Here is a 19,338-nt window from a genome sequence, read left to right on the forward strand (position 1 = left end):
TGCTAACAAGTTACTAATTAGGCCAAATTAACAAATTTTCCAGGTCTCTCGCAGGCAAGCAGTCCAAATCGGCAGGCAGATATCGTGAACAGTAAAACAGGCAAAAGGTTGAGCGAGGCACAAACAGAACATCGTAGACAGAAGCAGGGTCAAAAACAAGGAACAGGAAACGGAAACCAGGAAATCAGTCAGGAAACAAGGCTCACTAATGTGTCACAACAATGCAATACTTCGCAAAATGAGTCTGCATTCTGAGTCCTTATTTAGGCGCGCTGATTGCATCTTAATCCTGTGCAGGTGTGTGTCATTCGCAGTACGTGTGTGAGTCAGTTCAGCGTGCGCGCTGTCCAGAACGCAGCTGAGAGTCCTTCTGTTGGGACAACTAGACTATAGTTTTAATATTATGGTCTAGCGTGACTTCTCGGTCAATTTGTTTGCATTTCTCCACAAAAGTTATGGCACTGCAGGATTAGAAAAGGAATCAAAATAAAGTAATGGCTCATTTATTGCCTGTTTATTAAAAAATACTCATCTGCTTATCTTCCATCCGTTTGATGTGTGACACGGTGTGCTGTCGTGCGGAATCCTACGTCACACAGCGCCGCCCTCGTTTTCGTCTCCTAATACGTCCATCCAGTGTATCTGGAGAATCCAGTCTGGCCATGCCCAGGGAAATGGCCCAGCGGACTGATGTTACTACTTTAACATGTTTTTAAGCTAAAGTCTGCTTAATTTTTTAATCCAGAACATCTTGTATTAATATATAATGATGACATTTCACAATTTCCTGGTTAATTGTTTTAAAGAAGAGGACAGGTTCCCCTTCCCTGCTCTCACAGGCTTCTCCAGAACCAGGGTGAAGAACCTGTGAAGTACAGGAACATGTACCAGGTCCTGTTCCTCAGACAAGACCGAGGCAGAGGAGATTAGGGAGCAGGAGTGGTGTTAATTCGAGTACTAATTTGTGATTTGATGAGCAGATCTGAGGAAGAGCTTCCTTAGGGAGCAGCAGCCGAGGAAGCGGAAAAATATTTATTATTCATCACTGCCACTGGCACGGTGCAGCTCTTTTCCTTCTTCTCTAACTCATTTTCAGTACACGGTTTGTTTTCATCTTTGTGTTTCCTTCTGCAATTATTGAACCCGTTAATTGATGATCTCTCTCTCTCTCTCTCTCTCTCTCTGTTTTTCTGGCTTTTTCTGCAAAATGAGAAATAAAATGCAATGTACCTGAGATAATGCTGTTACCTGTCTTAGAGACTACAGTCTGCATTCTTCAGATGTGTGTCAGTCATTAATCACGTCTGCCTAGTCGCCAACACACACACACGCGCGTGCGCACACACACACACACACACACACACACACACACACACACACACACACACACGCGTGATAATATATACAACTACAAGAAGATAAATGTGTATGTGATTCATGATTATTCAACTGAAAACAATGCAAACTGTGTAAAGTTGTGCTCTTCTTCACTCCTGACTCTCACACACTCTCAGAAGCAGTTTATCTTCCTCACAATTGGAGGATCAGCCTCTTTTATTGAGCCTGATTTAAAAAAAAATATTCCTCAGCGTTGCAGAGAGTTGCGTTGCCTGAATGTGCATCTCTAACCACTACAAAGTCTTCGCTTGTAAACACATCCTGTCACTCCCGATCTCTCAGTCCTTTAATCACTCACGGCTGCTTTTATTATAACTCCCAGTGAAAGTCAGAAGTGTTGAGATTATCAAAGCGTGCCAATATTTAAATCATGAGTAGAGCACTTACAGGAAATGAGGTCATTTAGGTTCATATTTATTTTGCACTTTGCTTTAAAAAAACAAACAAAACAGAAATGGGCATGAACATTGACCCTTGGGACAAATATACATTGTGATGTCACGTCACTCCATCAGTCTGTAGTACGATCTTATGATCTTACGGCTTGAGGATTTTCAATCCCTTGAATCTGCTGTATTTAACGGTTTATAACCTTTCATCCCACAGCACTGTCGAGTCCTCGATTCTGATTGCTCAGAAAGTGATGGTTTCTATAGTTACAATAGCAACATTGCACTCTAATAATAATAACGAGACCGTCAATGATGGCGTAGCTCACTCCGGCCCCGTCTAGTCCAGAAGGAACGATCTAAAGTGGGCCACCTTGCGCAATAAATGTTGCGAGCTATATACACTATATACAAGCTATATATAGAAGCGATATCCACCCTAGGAATACCGATCTATTCACCAGAAAGAGTCCAAAGCAGCTAGGAATTGACCTACAAGTTAGCGATTTTTGTTGAACTGCTCATTAAGGATTAATTAGTCCATAACTTCATTAATAATTACAATTATGCAAATGTGGGTAGAAGCTACAACCCTGATTCCCAAAAAGTTGGGACAAAGTACAAATTGTAAATAAAAACGGAATGCAATAATTTACAAATCTCAAAAACTGATATTGTATTCACAATAGAACATAGACAACATATCAAATGTCGAAAGTGAGACATTTTGAAATTTCATGCCAAATATTGGCTCATTTGAAATTTCATGACAGCAACACATCTCAAAAAAGTTGGGACAGGGGCAATAAGAGGCTGGAAAAGTTAAAGGTACAAAAAAGGAACAGCTGGAGGACCAAATTGCAACTCATTAGGTCAATTGGCAATAGGTCATTAACATGACTGGGTATAAAAAGAGCATCTTGGAGTGGCAGCGGCTCTCAGAAGTAAAGATGGGAAGAGGATCACCAATCCCCCTAATTCTGCGCCGACAAATAGTGGAGCAATATCAGAAAGGAGTTCGACAGTGTAAAATTGCAAAGAGTTTGAACACATCATCATCTACAGTGCATAATATCATCAAAAGATTCAGATAATCTGGAAACATCTCTGTGCGTAAGGGTCAAGGCCGGAAAACCATACTGGGTGCCCGTGATCTTCGGGCCCTTAGACGGCACTGCATCACATACAGGCATGCTTCTGTATTGGAAATCACAAAATGGGCTCAGGAATATTTCCAGAGAACATTATCTGTGAACACAATTCACCGTGCCATCCGCCGTTGCCAGCTAAAACTCTATAGTTCAAAGAAGAAGCCGTATCTAAACATGATCCAGAAGCGCAGACATCTTCTCTGGGCCAAGGCTCATTTAAAATGGACTGTGGCAAAGTGGAAAACTGTTCTGTGGTCAGACGAATCAAAATTTGAAGTTCTTTATGGAAATCAGGGACGCCGTGTCATTCGGACTAAAGAGGAGAAGGACAACCCAAGTTGTTATCAGCGCTCAGTTCAGAAGCCTGCATCTCTGATGGTATGGGGTTGCATTAGTGCGTGTGGCATGGGCAGCTTACACATCTGGAAAGACACCATCAATGCTGAAAGGTATATCCAGGTTCTAGAGCAACATATGCTCCCATCCAGACGACGTCTCTTTCAGGGAAGACCTTGCATTTTCCAACATGACGATGCCAAACCACATACTGCATCAATTACAGCATCATGGCTGCGTAGAAGAAGGGTCCGGGTACTGAACTGGCCAGCCTGCAGTCCAGATCTTTCACCCATAGAAAACATTTGGCGCATCATAAAACGGAAGATACGACAAAAAAGACCTAAGACAGTTGAGCAACTAGAATCCTACATTAGACAAGAATGGGTTAACATTCCTATCCCTAAACTTGAGCAACTTGTCTCCTCAGTCCCCAGACGTTTACAGACTGTTGTAAAGAGAAAAGGGGATGTCTCACAGTGGTAAACATGGCCTTGTCCCAACTTTTTTGAGATGTGTTGTTGTCATGAAATTTAAAATCACCCAATTTTTCTCTTTAAATGATACATTTTCTCAGTTTAAACATTTGATATGTCATCTATGTTCTATTCTGAATAAAATATGGAATTTTGAAACTTCCACATCATTGCATTCCGTTTTTATTTACAATTTGTACTTTGTCCCAACTTTTTTGGAATCGGGGTTGCATATGCACCCCATGCAGACCTACCTTCCTGCCAAAAAGAATAAAAATCAATGAAGAATTGAGAGAAGAAGTGATTTTCGTGAAATGTGGACGATGCTGGACGGACGATGGATGACACACGATGGCATAAACTCATCACCTGTCGGCTGTATGAGTGAATAATAATAATCAGATTAGCCAAAATGTATTGTTTAACAAAATATCCATCCATCCATCCATCCATCCATCCATCCATCCATCCATCCATCCATCCATCCATCCATCCATCCATCCATTTTCTTCCACTTATCCAAAATCGGGTTGCGGTGGCAGCAGGCTAAGTAGGGTATTCCAGGTGTCCCTCTCCCCAGCAATGCTTTCCAGTTCCTCCTGAGGGATCCCAAGGCACTCCTGGACCAGATGAGATATATAATCTCTCCAGCGTGTTCTGGGTCTACCCCGAGGTCTCCTCCCAGTTGGACGTGTCCAGAAAACCTCCAAAGGAAGGCGCCCAGGAGGCATCCTAATCAGATGCCTGAACCACCTCAGCTGACTCCTTTTGACATGAAGGAGCAGCAGCTCGACTCCGAGATCCCTCCGGATGTCTGAGCTCCTCACCCTGTCTCTAAGGCTGAGCCCAGCCACCCTAAGGAGAAAACTCATTTCAGCCGCTTGTATCCGTGATCTCATCCTTTCAGTCACTTCCTAAAGCTCATGACCATCGGTGAGGGTTGGAACGTAGATTGACTGGTAAATCGAAAGCTTTGCCTTCTGGCTCAGCTCCCTCTTCATCACAACGGTCCAGTACAACGCCCGCATTCCTGCTGACGCCACCCCAATCCGCCTGTCCATCTCATGCTCCATTTTACCATCACCTGTGAACAAGACCCCGAGATACTTGAACTCCTTCATTTGGGGCAGCAACTCACTCCGAACCCAAAGGGAGCACTTCACCATTTTCCGGCAGAGAACTACGGTATGACCTCAGACCTGGAGGTGCTGACTCTCATCCCAGCCGCTTCACTCTCGGCTGCAAACCATCCCGGTGCTTGCTGAAGGTCACGCTCTGAAGAAGCCAACAGAACCACGTCATCTGCAAAGAGCAGAGAGGCAATTCTGAGATTCCCAAACTGGACACTCTCCTCACCCTGGCTCCGCCTTGAGATCTCATCCATGAATATCACAAACAGGATCGGCTGTATGGACAAGCGGTTGTATGGGTTTAAAACAGAACAAGGGGTTTAAACACAACTTAAAGATTTCTTTAAACAGTCATGTTATGGAAGGAGTCTCCAGTTCCAGTGCTTTCTAAAAGTCAGTTTTCTGCAACAGGAAAGTCCTCAGGACAGAAAAGTTTACGCTTAGCAGTTTCTGGGTAACATAAGTTGCATTTTATTTTCTTATTTTCCAGCATAAAAGAGAGACTGGTGAGGAGATGAGTGTTTATAGCTGATATAATTAACAGTTACTCCATGAAATCGAGTCGTACATGAGCTGATAGGCGACGAGGCGTGTAGCGCTGAGACTGAGTGGAATAACTCTTTTATTTTATCCACACTCACTGGATTTTGGGAAACGGCATTTTTATTTTGTGCAAATTTGATAAATAAAAAAAATGCGATTAATTAATAATAATTATTGAAAAATAAAGATATGTTCTTCCCATCAAATACTTTTATTCCATATTTTGTTACTTTTTTTGTATTTTTGGGGTTTTGTTTTTGAGTAGAGTTTTTATTTCATCCTCGGTTGCTTCAGCAACACACGCCGCCATTTTGTTTTTCTCTACTCACAGTATATGAGCTGATATCCTAGTAGTAGAGTAGCCAATCAGAGCGCATGATTGCTCATATCCAGTGAATGTGGATAGAATAATCATGGGATTTTCAATTAGTTACATCAAATGTAACTATAAATGGATAAAAAGTATGTTTTTTTGTAACATAATTGTAATCATTGTCCGTTCCTGTAATATCACATCACATCACATTATCTCTAGCCGCTTTATCCTTCTACAGGGTCGCAGGCAAGCTGGAGCCTATCCCAGCTGACTACGGGCGAAAGGCGGGGTTCACCCTGGACAAGTCGCCAGGTCATCACAGGGCTGCACATAGACACAGACAACCATTCACACTCACATTCACACCTACGCTCAATTTAGAGTCACCAGTTAACCTAACCTGCATGTCTTTGGACTGTGGGGGAAACCGGAGCACCCGGAGGAAACCCACGCGGACACGGGGAGAACATGCAAACTCCACACAGAAAGGCCCTCGCCGGCCCCGGGGCTCGAACCCCGACCTTCTTGCTGTGAGGCGACAGCGCTAACCACTACACCACCGTGCCGCCCGTTCCTGTAATATAAGAGGAATAAAAATATCTGGTTGTGCTGTTATTGTAATTGTAAAATAATCAAACTTGGGTAATAACAGTAACCCTGTTGTTGGTTATTTTCCTATATCTGCACACCCCCAAGTGCGTTATTCCTTGCATAGACATTTAGTGCCCAAATTTAATAATTTCCTGTTAAAAAAAAAAAATCTCCATTTCTGCACATATTTAATGTAGAAACCACTTCAAGCTAAGAATTATTCATAGAAACAGTCCTTTCTGTTACAAGTCGAGAGAGCACAGGCATTAAAAAAATAAATCGCAAATAGCATTTTTATCACTTTCACGCAGTTGGGTTTGGTTGGGATTACTGCTGTTTCATCAGATTCTGTCTCAGAAAGCGTGAAGAAATTTGATTGTGGTTCCACAGAAGAAAAGTCAGTGTAATCTGGGGATTATTATCCAGCTATTAGTTTTAGAGACATGTGCTGTGAGTTCTCAAACAGTGTGGGTGGAGAGAAAAAAGTTTTATTTAAGTTTTATTGCTCAAAAGCCTTAAGGCGCTTAAAAATTTGAGAATCCATCTTCTGTGCTTTTTTTTTTTTTAACTCGTGATCAAGCAGTCTCTTCTTCGTGAGACTTCAGCAGTCTCAGTGAATATAACAGTTTAGGACAGGACAAAGAGCATAACACGGAAATGGTATTTTATTTTATTCTTCATGCAGGTTTTCGGCTCTACACCATGCGGCCCTCACCGGCACCACGGACCTGCTGTCTCTGCTTCTGGATGCCCAGGCAACAGTGGACATCAAGGACCGCAATGGTGATCTACTTCTCCATCATAACACATTCATTTAGTTATTCATGTCGGAGTAATGGCAGGTTTTATTTAAAAAAAAAAGTGCTTGCATGTAAAGTCACTCAGATTCAAAGTCCAGTTCTGAACCTTAAAGCAAATTGTTGAGTGATTTCCAGTAAAGGTGGGAAGTTTGGACAGCTACGACTACTCATCGAAAGTTTTAATTTTTACAATTTTCTACTATTGTAGAATAATCAAGATATCAGTATATTATTCTACCCACATTGACTGTATATGAGCAATCATGCGCTCTGATCAGCTACTCTACTACTAGCATATCAGCTCATATACCGTGAGTAGAGAAAAACAAAATGGCGGAGTGTGTTGCTGAACTAACCGAGGACGAAATAAAAACTCTGCTCGAAAACAAAACCCCCCAAAAATACAAAAACCCAACAAAATATGTAATAAAAGTATTTGATGTTAAGAACGTATCTTTTTTGATTAATTTTTCAAGAATTATTATCACATTTTTCACAACTTGCTCCTGTCATTTTGCCGGTTTGTTTGTACCTTCTAAGTGGAAATGATTTTGTCGGACGTTTTGTATAAAGTTTTTATTTATAGAATTTACTAAAAATAAAAATGCTCGGTTTCTCAAAATCCAGTGAATGTGGATAGAATAAAACAGTTATTCCGCTCAATCTCATCATAAACAGCTTTTCAGCTGTGGTACGACTCGATTTTATGGAATAACTGTTAATTATTAATCAAGATGTTAACACTATGGAATTATGCATTAACAAAGAAAAATACACTGCAACCCTGCTATAATGAACTCTTTTACTATGAACTTTCACACATCACAAATTAAGTTCATATCCCCTGCCTTTAGTGACGAGGAGTCGGAGTCTTCAAAAAAAAGTCAGTCTTGCATCCATGTATGTTGGCGCTCAGAGCGTGGAGCTCCATTAGGATTAATTACAGTACCATGCACCTGTTCCAGATTAGAGCGCAATCACAGCATGCACTTACCGTATAAGGACTCTGTAAACACACAGACTTGGTGAAGTATACGTGCTGTACCGAATGTCTCACATTACCAAGCCTTATATCTGTAGGTTGGCTTTCTGTTGTTGACTTTGTTTTGCGTATTTGTGTGTCTCTGCCTTTCGTCTGTTTGTTCCTTGCGTGACCGTTGCCCGTTTCGTGATCCTGCCTTTAGCTTATGTTTTTGAACTGTTTGCCTGCCTGTTTGTAAACAAACACTCTTCCTGTAATTACATTTTTTTAAACGTAAAACATTTAATTTAATAATTTTTAAAGGCATCTTTGCTCTACAGCGTTTCATTGCATGTGCCTAAGACTTGCACAGTGCTCTATGTCTTATCGATGCCTCCATCACACCTGTAAAGGTTTGCATAACTAAACAACAGAAGCTTGTACAGAGTCACTGTGAGGATATCAGTAGCAGATTGGTATCGGGCATCAGTCGTGACACCAGGACTCTGGTATGGGCATCGTGTTGAAATTGGGGAAGTTATAACATGCCATGGTCCTGTTGTAGGAATGCGACCGCTGCACTACGCTGCCTGGCAGGGAAAGGCCGACTCTGTACTGATGCTGTTGAGAGCTGGAGCTTCTGTTAACGGAGCGTCACAGGATGGACAGATCCCTCTTCACCTGGCTGCTCAGTACGGACACTACGATGTGGTGAGTACTGAACTCGATATCTGTGGTGTTAACAGTAGAGAAGAAGTGACTCTGAGCAAGTAAAGGTGTACAGTGAATAGAGCTGGAACTACAGTATGGAAAGTATAACAGTCTTACTATTTAAAGAACTGAAGTCATTTTTAAACTTGCTTTATTTCTTAATTAACGTGTTATTCAATTACGTTTTCGGTTTTAGTAACCTTATATCGTGACTCGTATCGGCAACTAATTGCAATTAAATATTAAACTTATCGGCCTATTCAGTTTTTAGCCATGTTAAACGGAGTTCATTTGGTCCACGGCAGGCGTCGCTTATCCACGCGATCTTCACGAGACTTGTGCGAGACGAGAAAGTTTTTCAAACTTCCCTGATTGCTATCAAAACAAACAAAACTTCCGGCTTGATTACATCAGCATTCGAAAGAGTGCACACGCGTCTTTTGACAATGTCGGCAGATGTTGGTGACTTTGATTTCCGCTGTACGTTTTACTTCCGTCCTACGATGTCTCGCACAGGTCTCAACGAATCTCGTTCACGGCCGTTGCTTTGACATATGGACTGATATATTACAGAGCATATTTCAAACACTCAGAACTTGCTATAGCAGCGACAAAATAGTGATCAAAAATGCATTCCGATATTTAATAAAATGAGAAATAGAATTTTGATAAGAAAAAAATTGCCTTCAGTTCTCCTTTAATATCATGGTTTCTGGCATATCGGAGTTTTAAAGAGGACTCAAATGCCATACAACGCTGCAGCAGCAAAAACATTAAATCACCAGCAACATGTATTCTCAGTGTCACACCCACCTTCATAATTATTCGCTCATCTGGCTGACGGGTGATGAGTTTATGCTATCATATGTCATCTGTCGTCCACATTTCACACAAATCGCTTCTTCTCCCTCAATTCTTCACCGATTTTGATTCTTTCTGGCATGAAGGTAGGGGTACCTAGGGTGCATAGAACTAATACCCAGATTTGCTTCTTTACAATTATTAATGAAATTATAGACTAATTAAGCCTTAATGAGCAGTTCAACAAAAATCGCTTCTTCTCGGTCAATTCCTCGCTGTTTTGGATTCTTTCTGGTAAATAGGTCGGGATTCCTAGGGTGGATATCGCTTCTATATATAGCTTGTATATAGCTTACAACATTTACTGTGCAAGGTGGCCCACTTTAGATCGTTCCTTCTGGACTAGACGGGGCCGGAGTGAGCTACGCCGTCATTGATGGTCTCATTTTTCTTTCTCTCTTTTAACTGTGCTCATGCAAGTTTGTTTGTAATGGCTAAATGAGCCCAATGACATGTTTTGACTGCATGTCAATCAAATAAGCCACACCCCTAGTTCAGGGTTACATCATAGCACATGAGTTAAGAACAACTAACCTTTTTTGGAAAATGTGCTAATACTAGAAGAGTCCATACCTCCACCAAGTCAAGTATTATCAACATCAAAATCAAATCACTTGATTCGAGGATGATACTAAAGCTGTGCACCAAATTTCACCCAAATCCATTCACTACTTTTTGATTAACGCTGGGGTACATACAAACAAATAAACAAACAGAGGCGAAAACATAACCTCCTCCAACAAAGTTGGTGTAGGTAACAAGCACATTACCTTCTGACTATACTGCTTGTATACATATCAGAAGACAGCCATGCTATTTAGGCAGTGTTCTTATTTTTTTTCCTCCTTATCTTCTCATAAAGATTACAGATTACATCATGATGACAACGGTGTAACCTTTTATAGGAGACGTGAAACACTGTCAGTGAGGTAAACATGGTTGTTATAGCCTGTAGTGAAAGAGGAAGAGAAAACAATGGAAAATGAGACATGTCCTCACATGCTCAAGGCTTAAGAAATGTCCTCAGTCCTGATGGTGTTACTCCGCTGGTCATTGTTTCTGAACAAAGGGTTTTTGAGCTCGCACCCAAAACGAGGTGTACGGTGGCTGCTTCACATCCAAAACACCCAGAGTGTTAGCTTTCTCCGAGTCCTGGACTTTCTCACAACATGTGTAAGAAGATACTCTGATCATGGCATGCCGTCATGCATCTCCAAAAGAATCTGACACATTTCTACGTCCTTGTATTTTTATGCTCTGGCCTAAAAGCAAAGGACTTTTTAGCATGACATCATTCACTGTGTGATCAGAGAAACCTGATGCAAGTAGTGACTGATCCTCTGCTAAATGTGATTATTTTTTCTGTCCATCTGTCTGCCCAGTCTGAGATGCTTCTCCAGCACCAGTCCAACGCCTGTACGGTCAACAAGGCCAAGAAGACCCCACTGGACCTGGCCTGCGAGTTCGGCAGGCTGAAGGTAAGTTAAAAGCAGAGATGATTATAGGTTTTGACCAAAATGGTTAAACTTAGAACCATAAAGAGTTCCTCTCTGTGGGAACGCCTTCCTTAACCGAGTGGTTCCCTTTATGAGAGGGTTCTGTTGTCTTAGGGTCCTAAATATCCAAAAGCTAAGAAGGAAGAACTTCTTCTAAAATCTCAAAAATCTATTAAAACAATCACTCTTTTCCCCAATAGTAGAGTATATTTATTACGTTAATTTTACTTAAACACTTTGAATAAATTGTACCGATAACTTCAGGTTTGATGGAGATGTGCTCTAACATTTCTCAAAGCAAGATTATAGAGTTCTTAAAGTGTTCTTTTGGCTTCCTAAAGGGATTGTGCTTGGGACCGTGATGGAGAAACTCTCTGTTATAGGTTCTACATAGACTATTGAAAAGTTCCTCCAAAGGGGCAAACTAAAGAACCCTATGGGGTACCATTGTTGGGGGTCAGAGCACAGGGTCAGCCATGATATAGCACACCTGGAGCAGGTAGGGTTAAGAGCCTTGCTTAAGGGCCCAACAATGGCAGCTTGGTGGTGCTGATCTTCAGATCAGTATCCCAGAACCAGAACCGTTGAGCCACCGCTGCCTCCTAATTTACCCCAGAACTGCTGATGAGTTTTTGAGTTGTCCGTCTGATGTCCGTCGTTTGTTACAGATAGAATTCCACACGTTGTGTTCAAGGACTCGGGAATCGCTGCTTTGTCGCATTGATGTCTTTCCCGTGTCTTTGTTTATGCCATTAAATTGTGATGACATCATGAAAAGTGAAAATACTGTATTATTATTACAAAATTACGCGTGTGTGTTTGTGGCTTATTTGCTGCTCTTGAAATGTCCGTGGCACAGGCAACCCCAACTGTTTTTTTTTTCAGGTTTTCATTTTGTTTCTCATGAACTGTTTATACCCCGTTACCTTGGTGATTATGCTACTTTGGCTGTTGATACGGACATGGAAATGTTTCTTGTGTCTTTTTCGGACGTGCCCTGTAACTTATCTGTTTGTAATGAGATGACGTGTTGAGTGTCGCAGGCCGCAGCCATGGCCTGAAGGTCAGAGAAGCAGGCTTGGTCCCAAAGGGTCACTGGTTAGATTGTCGGGACTGGCAGGAAAAATAAAATGTGAGGGGAGTTGAGTGAATGAACAGCACTTTCCCTTCCCTCTGTATCATGGCTGAACTGTCACTTTGATCACTTCAGCAGTTTTTGTGGGGCACGAGCCTGATGTTACGTTCGTGGATCTTGAAAATTGTGCTTCAGAAACAGAGGCAGTGTCAACTGACAAAACGCAGACATTTGCTTTGGAATGAAGGCTCACACCTACACATCGCTTACTGTGTAAATTCTTTTAAAGATTGGACATTCCCTTCTTCTGCTACAGTGGCTCCATGGTTGAATCTTCACAGTTCCAGTTCAGATTTATTAAGTTTGTAGCTTCACAGCCACATCGGTTCCGCAATGTCATTATATTACACCATATGTAGTAAGTATATACAGTACAGTGTCTTGCAAAAGTATTCATCCCCCTTGGTGTTTGTCCTGTTTTGTCGCATTACAAGCTGGAATTAAAATGGATTTTTGGAGGGTTAGCACCATTTGATTTACACAACATGCCGACTAGGGCTGTGCGATGTCCCCTTAATTGGCATCGACGATGTTTACAGTGCAAACATCGTGATGGACGATCATATCGTGGGCGGGGGGGGATTTTAATACCACATTATTAAATATATTATTATTATTATTATTATTAAAAGTATTAGATACTCATCCGAGGCTTTGGCACGTAAAGGAAAAAAAGCGCTAGGTGATGTGGAATATTTGGCCTTGATAACGGATATGTGGTCCAGCTGCAACATGATGCCCTATATGTCAGCTACCGTACATTATGTGGACCGAGAGTGGGCAATGCAGTCCAAATTCCTGCAGACGAGTTTCATGCCAGAGACACATTCAGCGGACCATTTAGAAGACGCATTGCGCGAGACACTTGCCGAATGGAAAATAGAGGAGAAAAAGATCGCCTGCATAACAACGGGGCGAATATTGTCACAGCCATCAGGCAATTGAAATGGCCGTGGTTAAGTTGTTTTGGGCACAATTTGAACCTGGCCATAACCAACTCGCTTGCGCAACAGAGGGCCAGTACAGACCGAGCGTTTGGAGTTTGCCGAGCAGTCAACACTGCGTTTGCGCACAGCTGGCTTCGGAGAAATGAGCTGCACAAAGCGCAGGTGGAAATGAACCTCCCCGAGCACTCACTGATCACGCTAAGATATTAATCAGCTCTAACAATGAAAGACTAGTATTCAAACTATGAGAAGAAACTACACTTAAGCTATTACTCATTGTTTATTTACACCATATCAATTGAAGATGCGTTTCGGTCTTTAGTGCGCACTTGAACGCGCTAATTTTTCCAATTTATTAGTGTTTGAATTATTGCACCAGCTTTTAAAATCATGATTTAATATTGTTTTTTTTTTTTTTACTGTCTTTACATTTGTCAGAATCACCTTCATTCTTCCATTTGGTTTGACATTATGGCTTAGAGTGGACCATTGTGTGTCTGAAAGTAGGCCTATTTACCAGATTAAAGTTATTTGACTTCTGCCGAAGTCCGCGCTTCACTGCCATTTGAGGTGCAATATTTCCCGACTGAAGTCGTTAATAGTGGCTATTTGTGTGAACAACATGACAAATTTTACATTAAAAGTATAGTGTAGGCTAAAAAATGAAGTCAAAATGTATTATTAGTAGCATACTGTATTTGTGTAACCACATGTTATGTTCACTAGCACGTCCCTGCACCATAGCCTACGTGAACAAGCGGTAATAGGATATTACTTTATAATGATTTATATAATTATGTATTTATAATTATATGTTATATATTTATATATTAAACAAAACTAACTAAACTAACAAAAAACTAACTTTTTAGGTTAAATAGGCCCAGATGATACCGTATATGCATGATTATGACAGGAGGGGGCGTGGTATCACGATGGTGGCTCTCCATCATGATGGATGACCACCATCGTCGATGGACGATGGCATCGTCTATCGGCACAGCCCTAATGCCGACCACTTTAAAGGTGCACTTATTTATTTATTTATTTTTTTATTGTGACACAAACAATAATTAAGATGAAAAAACAGAAATGTGGAGTATGCATGGATCAAGTCAAGTTTATTTTTATAGCGCTTTTAACAGTAGACATTGTCGCAAAGCAGCTTTATAGAATATTCACCCCCCCAAAGTCAGTACTTTGTAGAGCCAGCTTTTGCTGCAATTACAGATGCAAGTCTCTTGGGGTGTGTCTCTATTAGCTTAGCACATCTAGCCACTGGGATTTTTGCCCATTCCTCAAGGCAAAACTGCTCCAACTCCTTCAAGTTAGATGGGTTGTGTTGGTGTCCAGCAATCTTCAAGTTATGCCACAGATTCTCAGTTGGATTGAGGTCTGGGCTTTGATTAGGCCATTCCAAGACATGTAAATGTTTCCCTTTAAACCACTCCAGTGTAGCTTTAGCAGTATGTTCAGGGTCATTGTCCTGCTGGAACGTGAACCTTCGTCCCAGTCTCAAACCTCTGAGTGACTCAAACAGGTTTTCCTCCAGAATTGCCCTGTATTTAGTACCATCCATCTTTCCTTCAGTCCTGACCAGCTTTCCTGTCCCTGCAGATGAAAAACATTTTTGATTTAATTTTTTGATTAATTAGCTTTGCCATAGCAAGATCTATATACGTACGTACATTATGGCTGGGAAACCACTACAGCTTGCGCCAATTACAGTGGCCCCATTGTACCGAATCTGCATGTCTTTGGACTGTGGGGGAAACCGGAGCACCCGGAGGAAACCCACGCAGACACGGGGAGAACATGCAAACTCCACACAGAAAGGCCCTCGCCGGCTACGGGGCTCGAACCCGGACCTTCTTGCTGTGAGGCGACAGCGCTAACCACTACACCACCGTGCCGCCCCCCACAGCGTGATGCTGCCACCACCATGCTTCACTGTAGGAATGGTGTTCTCAGGGTGTTGGGTTTGCGTCACACATGGCATTTCCCATGATGGCCAAAAAAATCAATTTTAGTCTCATTTGACCAGAGAATCTTTTTCCATGTGTTTGGGGAGTCTGCCACATGCTGCTGGGCAAACTCCAAATGAGTTTTATTTTTTTTTCCTTAAGCAATGGCTTTTTTTATGTCTACTCTTCCATAAAGCCCTGCTCTGTGGAATTATGGGACTTATGAAGTGAATTGGTTGGATCAGCTGTTATTTAGGGGTTTCATACAAAAGGGGGTGAATACTTATGCACACTCCAGATTTTTGTTTTTTCGTCTTAATTATTGTTTGTCTTACAATAAAAAACAAAACAATGTGCACCTTTAAAGTGGTCGGCATGTTGTGTAAATCAAATGGTGCTAACCCTCCAAACATCCATTTTAATTCCAGCTTGTAATGCGACAAAACAGGACAAACACCAAGGGGGATGAATACTTTTGCAAAGCACTGTATATATGTCGTAAATTTGGGGTTTAAAAAAATTGTGGATTGCGAGATCCAACATGAAGACTAACCAAACATAGGAGATAACGGAGTTAATGTGCAGACCAACAGAATCTAAAACAGCGTTATTGCGAAAATTATGAAATGGCTTCCTTGTGTCATTTATTTATTTATTTTGCCAAATAAGCCTCATTTTCATTTTGAGAAAATGAGAGAAATCTCATTTTCACTTTGTGTAATTTATGTAGTATGGCTCCTGAGCTTCGCTGGAGAGTTCTTTCACAGAATGAGGTGGGAATATGGCAGATGCCCAATGAAATACTTTTCCCAAAACTCGTTGACAAACAGCCAAGATTGTTTCGTTTACTAACCACTAACTTAAAAATGAGGTTAAGTAAACTTTACTTGTCCACTGATTACATTTTGCTCTGAAAAATGTACTGATGCCATATTCACACCCAGCGGAAGTCAGTGCACGAAAGGGTGTAGATGTTCCAGGTCACAGCTGTAGGTCAGGTGGAATTTTTCAACCGAGGTTAGAATTTTTAACCCAGTTCATAATTTGCTATTTGTATTAAGGAGACTTACTGTATCTCGGGTTCGGATTTGGGAAGAATTTGTATTTTAAACTACTTGATGATGTAATAAGACTGGGCCCGTTATAATAAATTCCAAATATATATCACTTTTTCCATCACAGTCATCACTGGTCTAGTAGGTAAGGTCTTGGGTTAAGAATCAGAAGGTTCTGAGTTTGAGTCCTGGTTAACCTCCTAGGGCTTAGCGGTCACATGCGTGGACAGCACTTTATGGAAATTCAGAACAAGAATCCACATATGTGGACATACTTTTCTCTAAAAGTACATCTTATCAAAAGATGATGCTTAGTTTTTATTCTAATCAGGTTCTAATAAGCCCAAATAGCAAAGAGAAATAAAAAATGCATGTAAAAAAAAACAGCTTGGGCCTTAGGAGGTTAAGTATGAAAAAAAGACGTAAAAATAACGATAATTGGGTAGCTAGGAATAGACAGACGAGGAAATCCTTGGTAGATGTAGAGAGAGAGGAAGTGATGGGAAATCCCTTTTAAGAATCTTTGGTAACCCAACATTTTACCTCAGTTGGAAATTATGAACTAGTTAAAAATTTTTAACCCAGGTCAAAAAACAAAAATCATCACCTAGGTTGAAATTTTTTGACCTGTAACATGTGCATGAAAATGCTGAGAACCAATCAGATCGCAAGCTTCAAGATTCTAAAGCTTGTGGCCAGAAAAGTGTACAACAGATATCAGAAGTTTAGTACGGTGTTACTGGAGCGTCTACGGCCAGGACTTGTATTGTCCGAGTGCCACTAAAAATCTGAAAGCTGCAGTCTATAACAATGCTGTTAATCGAGATGAACTAGTAGAGACTGCGAGACGTGACGTTTCATGAAAATCCGTGAGATTAAATCATTTTTGCCTTTACACTGAATGGTTTTTATTTCCTACTTATTCTGAAATTTTGTGACACAGTGAGTCGTTTTCTGTTTCACTAGATGCATACAGTGTCTTTACGTGGATGATATCTTTATCATGAGCACTGTAGGTTTTTTAAAATAAAGATATTAAATGGCACAAAAACTGTAGCTGTAAATAAGGAAAGTATTAAATTATTCTATTAAAAAGCAGCTTTAATATTTTTTGTACTTGTTAAGAGGATTCATCTTGGACTTCCGTAGCAGTCGAAGATACAATAAACTAGATCCAAGTTTCTCTCATTTGTGCACATTTTGTTTGTGCGACAGAAACTTTTTTTCAAAATGTGCATATCTCAGGAAGCACTGTACGCCTGCGTCTTTTATTGAACATAATGTCACCAGTGTAAGTACCTCACCCTGTTTTATTAGCATATATAGTAAATCCATGTGAGCCAGCAGCTGCTGGGGAAATGAAGCCTGAATATTTTGCGTGTGATATTTCAGTACAGATTCGCTGCATCGTGTAATCCGAGGTTGGGAAATTTCAGGGGTTATAACAGCTGTCTCCGGAGGCCTGTCGCTGTGTGTGAAAGGCTTTTACTCAGGGCTTTTCTTCTGCATAAGCTGTGCTTTTGAACTCTTTTAATCTAGATTTGCCAGGGTAGGCAACTTCTATTTCTATTTCTGTTTAATCTTACATGCTACACAAGGCAGGCTGAAATGAAGGCGTCCGTTTTGCTGCCTGCTGCAGACTCGGACTCAGCCGGAAGCCGTCGGAAACGCAACATAATCCAGGCGAAGTGGCGAGCCTGACGGGTCGGGGCCATTCATACATCGTTAGCGACACTTAGAAACTGTCCAGCTTGAGGAAGTGTTCTTCGTTTATCCTTCTTTCAAACCGGAGGAATTTTTATCCCCCGCTGGCCAAAAGGCCCGAAAGGGGATCATGTCGTGGCGATGTCTGTCCCAGGAAAGCGTACTCACCTTCTGAAATCAACTCCTCTCACAATTTTTGGAGGAATTTCACGAAAATTGGCAGAAGGCTTTGTTATAAGACAGTAATACGCATATTGCAATTTGGTTTGCAGTATATTGCAGTGGGGAATATTGTGCTCTCAGAGCACTCTTGTTTTCATAGTTCTGAGAACTGTTCAGGAAGTTCCTCCTTTTTGTCCCCACATTGCAAGAACTGAGAGTGATTGTAGTTCTTGGAACGCCATTTTGAGGGACTTTTTCACTCTTACTTCAGGGTAGGTGCTCTCGCAGTGCAAGAGGAACCGTTTTTAATTAAAAATCCATGTAAAATGTTACCTGTGTAAACAACAGCTCTTGACATTAGTATTAAAAAACAGGGGGGAAAATGGACTGACAGCGATGTCCAGGCTTTATTGAGTGTATAATAATAATAATAATAATAATAAATCCAAAGTTGGCGGCACGGTGGTGTAGTGGTTATCACTGTCGCCTCACAGCAAGAAGGTCCGGGTTCGAGCCCCGTGGCTGGCGAGGGCCTTTCTGTGTGGAGTTTGCATGTTCTCCCCGTGTCCGCGTGGGTTTCCTCCGGGTGCTCCGGTTTCCCCCACAGTCCAAAGACATGCAGGTTAGGTTAACTGGTGACTCTAAATTGAGCGTAGGTGTGAATGTGAGTGTGAATGGTTGTCTGTGTCTATGTGTCAGCCCTGTGATGACCTGGCGACTTGTCCAGGGTGAACCCCGCCTTTCGCCCGTAGTCAGCTGGGATAGGATCCAGCTCGCCTGCGACCCTGTAGAACAGGATAAAGCGGCTACAGATAATGAGATGAAATCCAAAGTTAGCTTGTATACGAGAATCATATTAAGTCAATAAAACATGTTTTCCACATAAATTTATGAAGTTTTATTCCTAGCTTTTGGAATTATGGTCCGTCATCAGGGACAGAATGGAAAGTGTATTTACAAACATCAACAAACCAGTTCAGTCGAAAATAACAACTGAATTGTCACTTGCGTTATGATGGGTCATGTGCTTGTTAAACAAAACAATCGACAAGAAATATTGAATTGAGGGGAAAAAAGGACCAATAAATAAACGCTATGAGAGAAACTAAAACCTTTACAGCTTGAATGCGTGTATGATCGCTAGTAACAGCAGTGCACTAACCAACAGAGGCTGTGGCAGGAAAATACCTGAACGTTATCTGCCTTTAATTA

At 41.3% G+C, this 19,338-nt stretch overlaps 1 protein-coding gene across 6 annotated transcripts in view; it reads left to right on the top strand.

Annotated features, from left to right (window-relative positions):
* The window catches only part of caskin2 (CASK interacting protein 2), a 116,314-nt gene that overhangs the window by 39,067 nt on the left and 57,909 nt on the right, over positions 1-19,338 (top strand). For 5 of the 6 annotated variants that reach the window (XM_060940328.1, XM_060940324.1, XM_060940326.1 and 2 more), the window contains 3 exons: positions 7,016-7,113; positions 8,657-8,802; positions 11,046-11,141. In XM_060940328.1, the coding sequence (XP_060796311.1) occupies positions 7,016-7,113; positions 8,657-8,802; positions 11,046-11,141 (340 nt within the window). The remainder of the gene's footprint in view (positions 1-7,015; positions 7,114-8,656; positions 8,803-11,045; positions 11,142-19,338) is intronic. The other variant, XM_060940329.1, reaches the window with a different exon arrangement.

The sequence above is a fragment of the Neoarius graeffei genome, chromosome 14 (genome assembly GCF_027579695.1).
Source record: "Neoarius graeffei isolate fNeoGra1 chromosome 14, fNeoGra1.pri, whole genome shotgun sequence".
In the NCBI taxonomy this organism is placed as follows: Eukaryota; Metazoa; Chordata; class Actinopteri; order Siluriformes; family Ariidae; genus Neoarius; species Neoarius graeffei.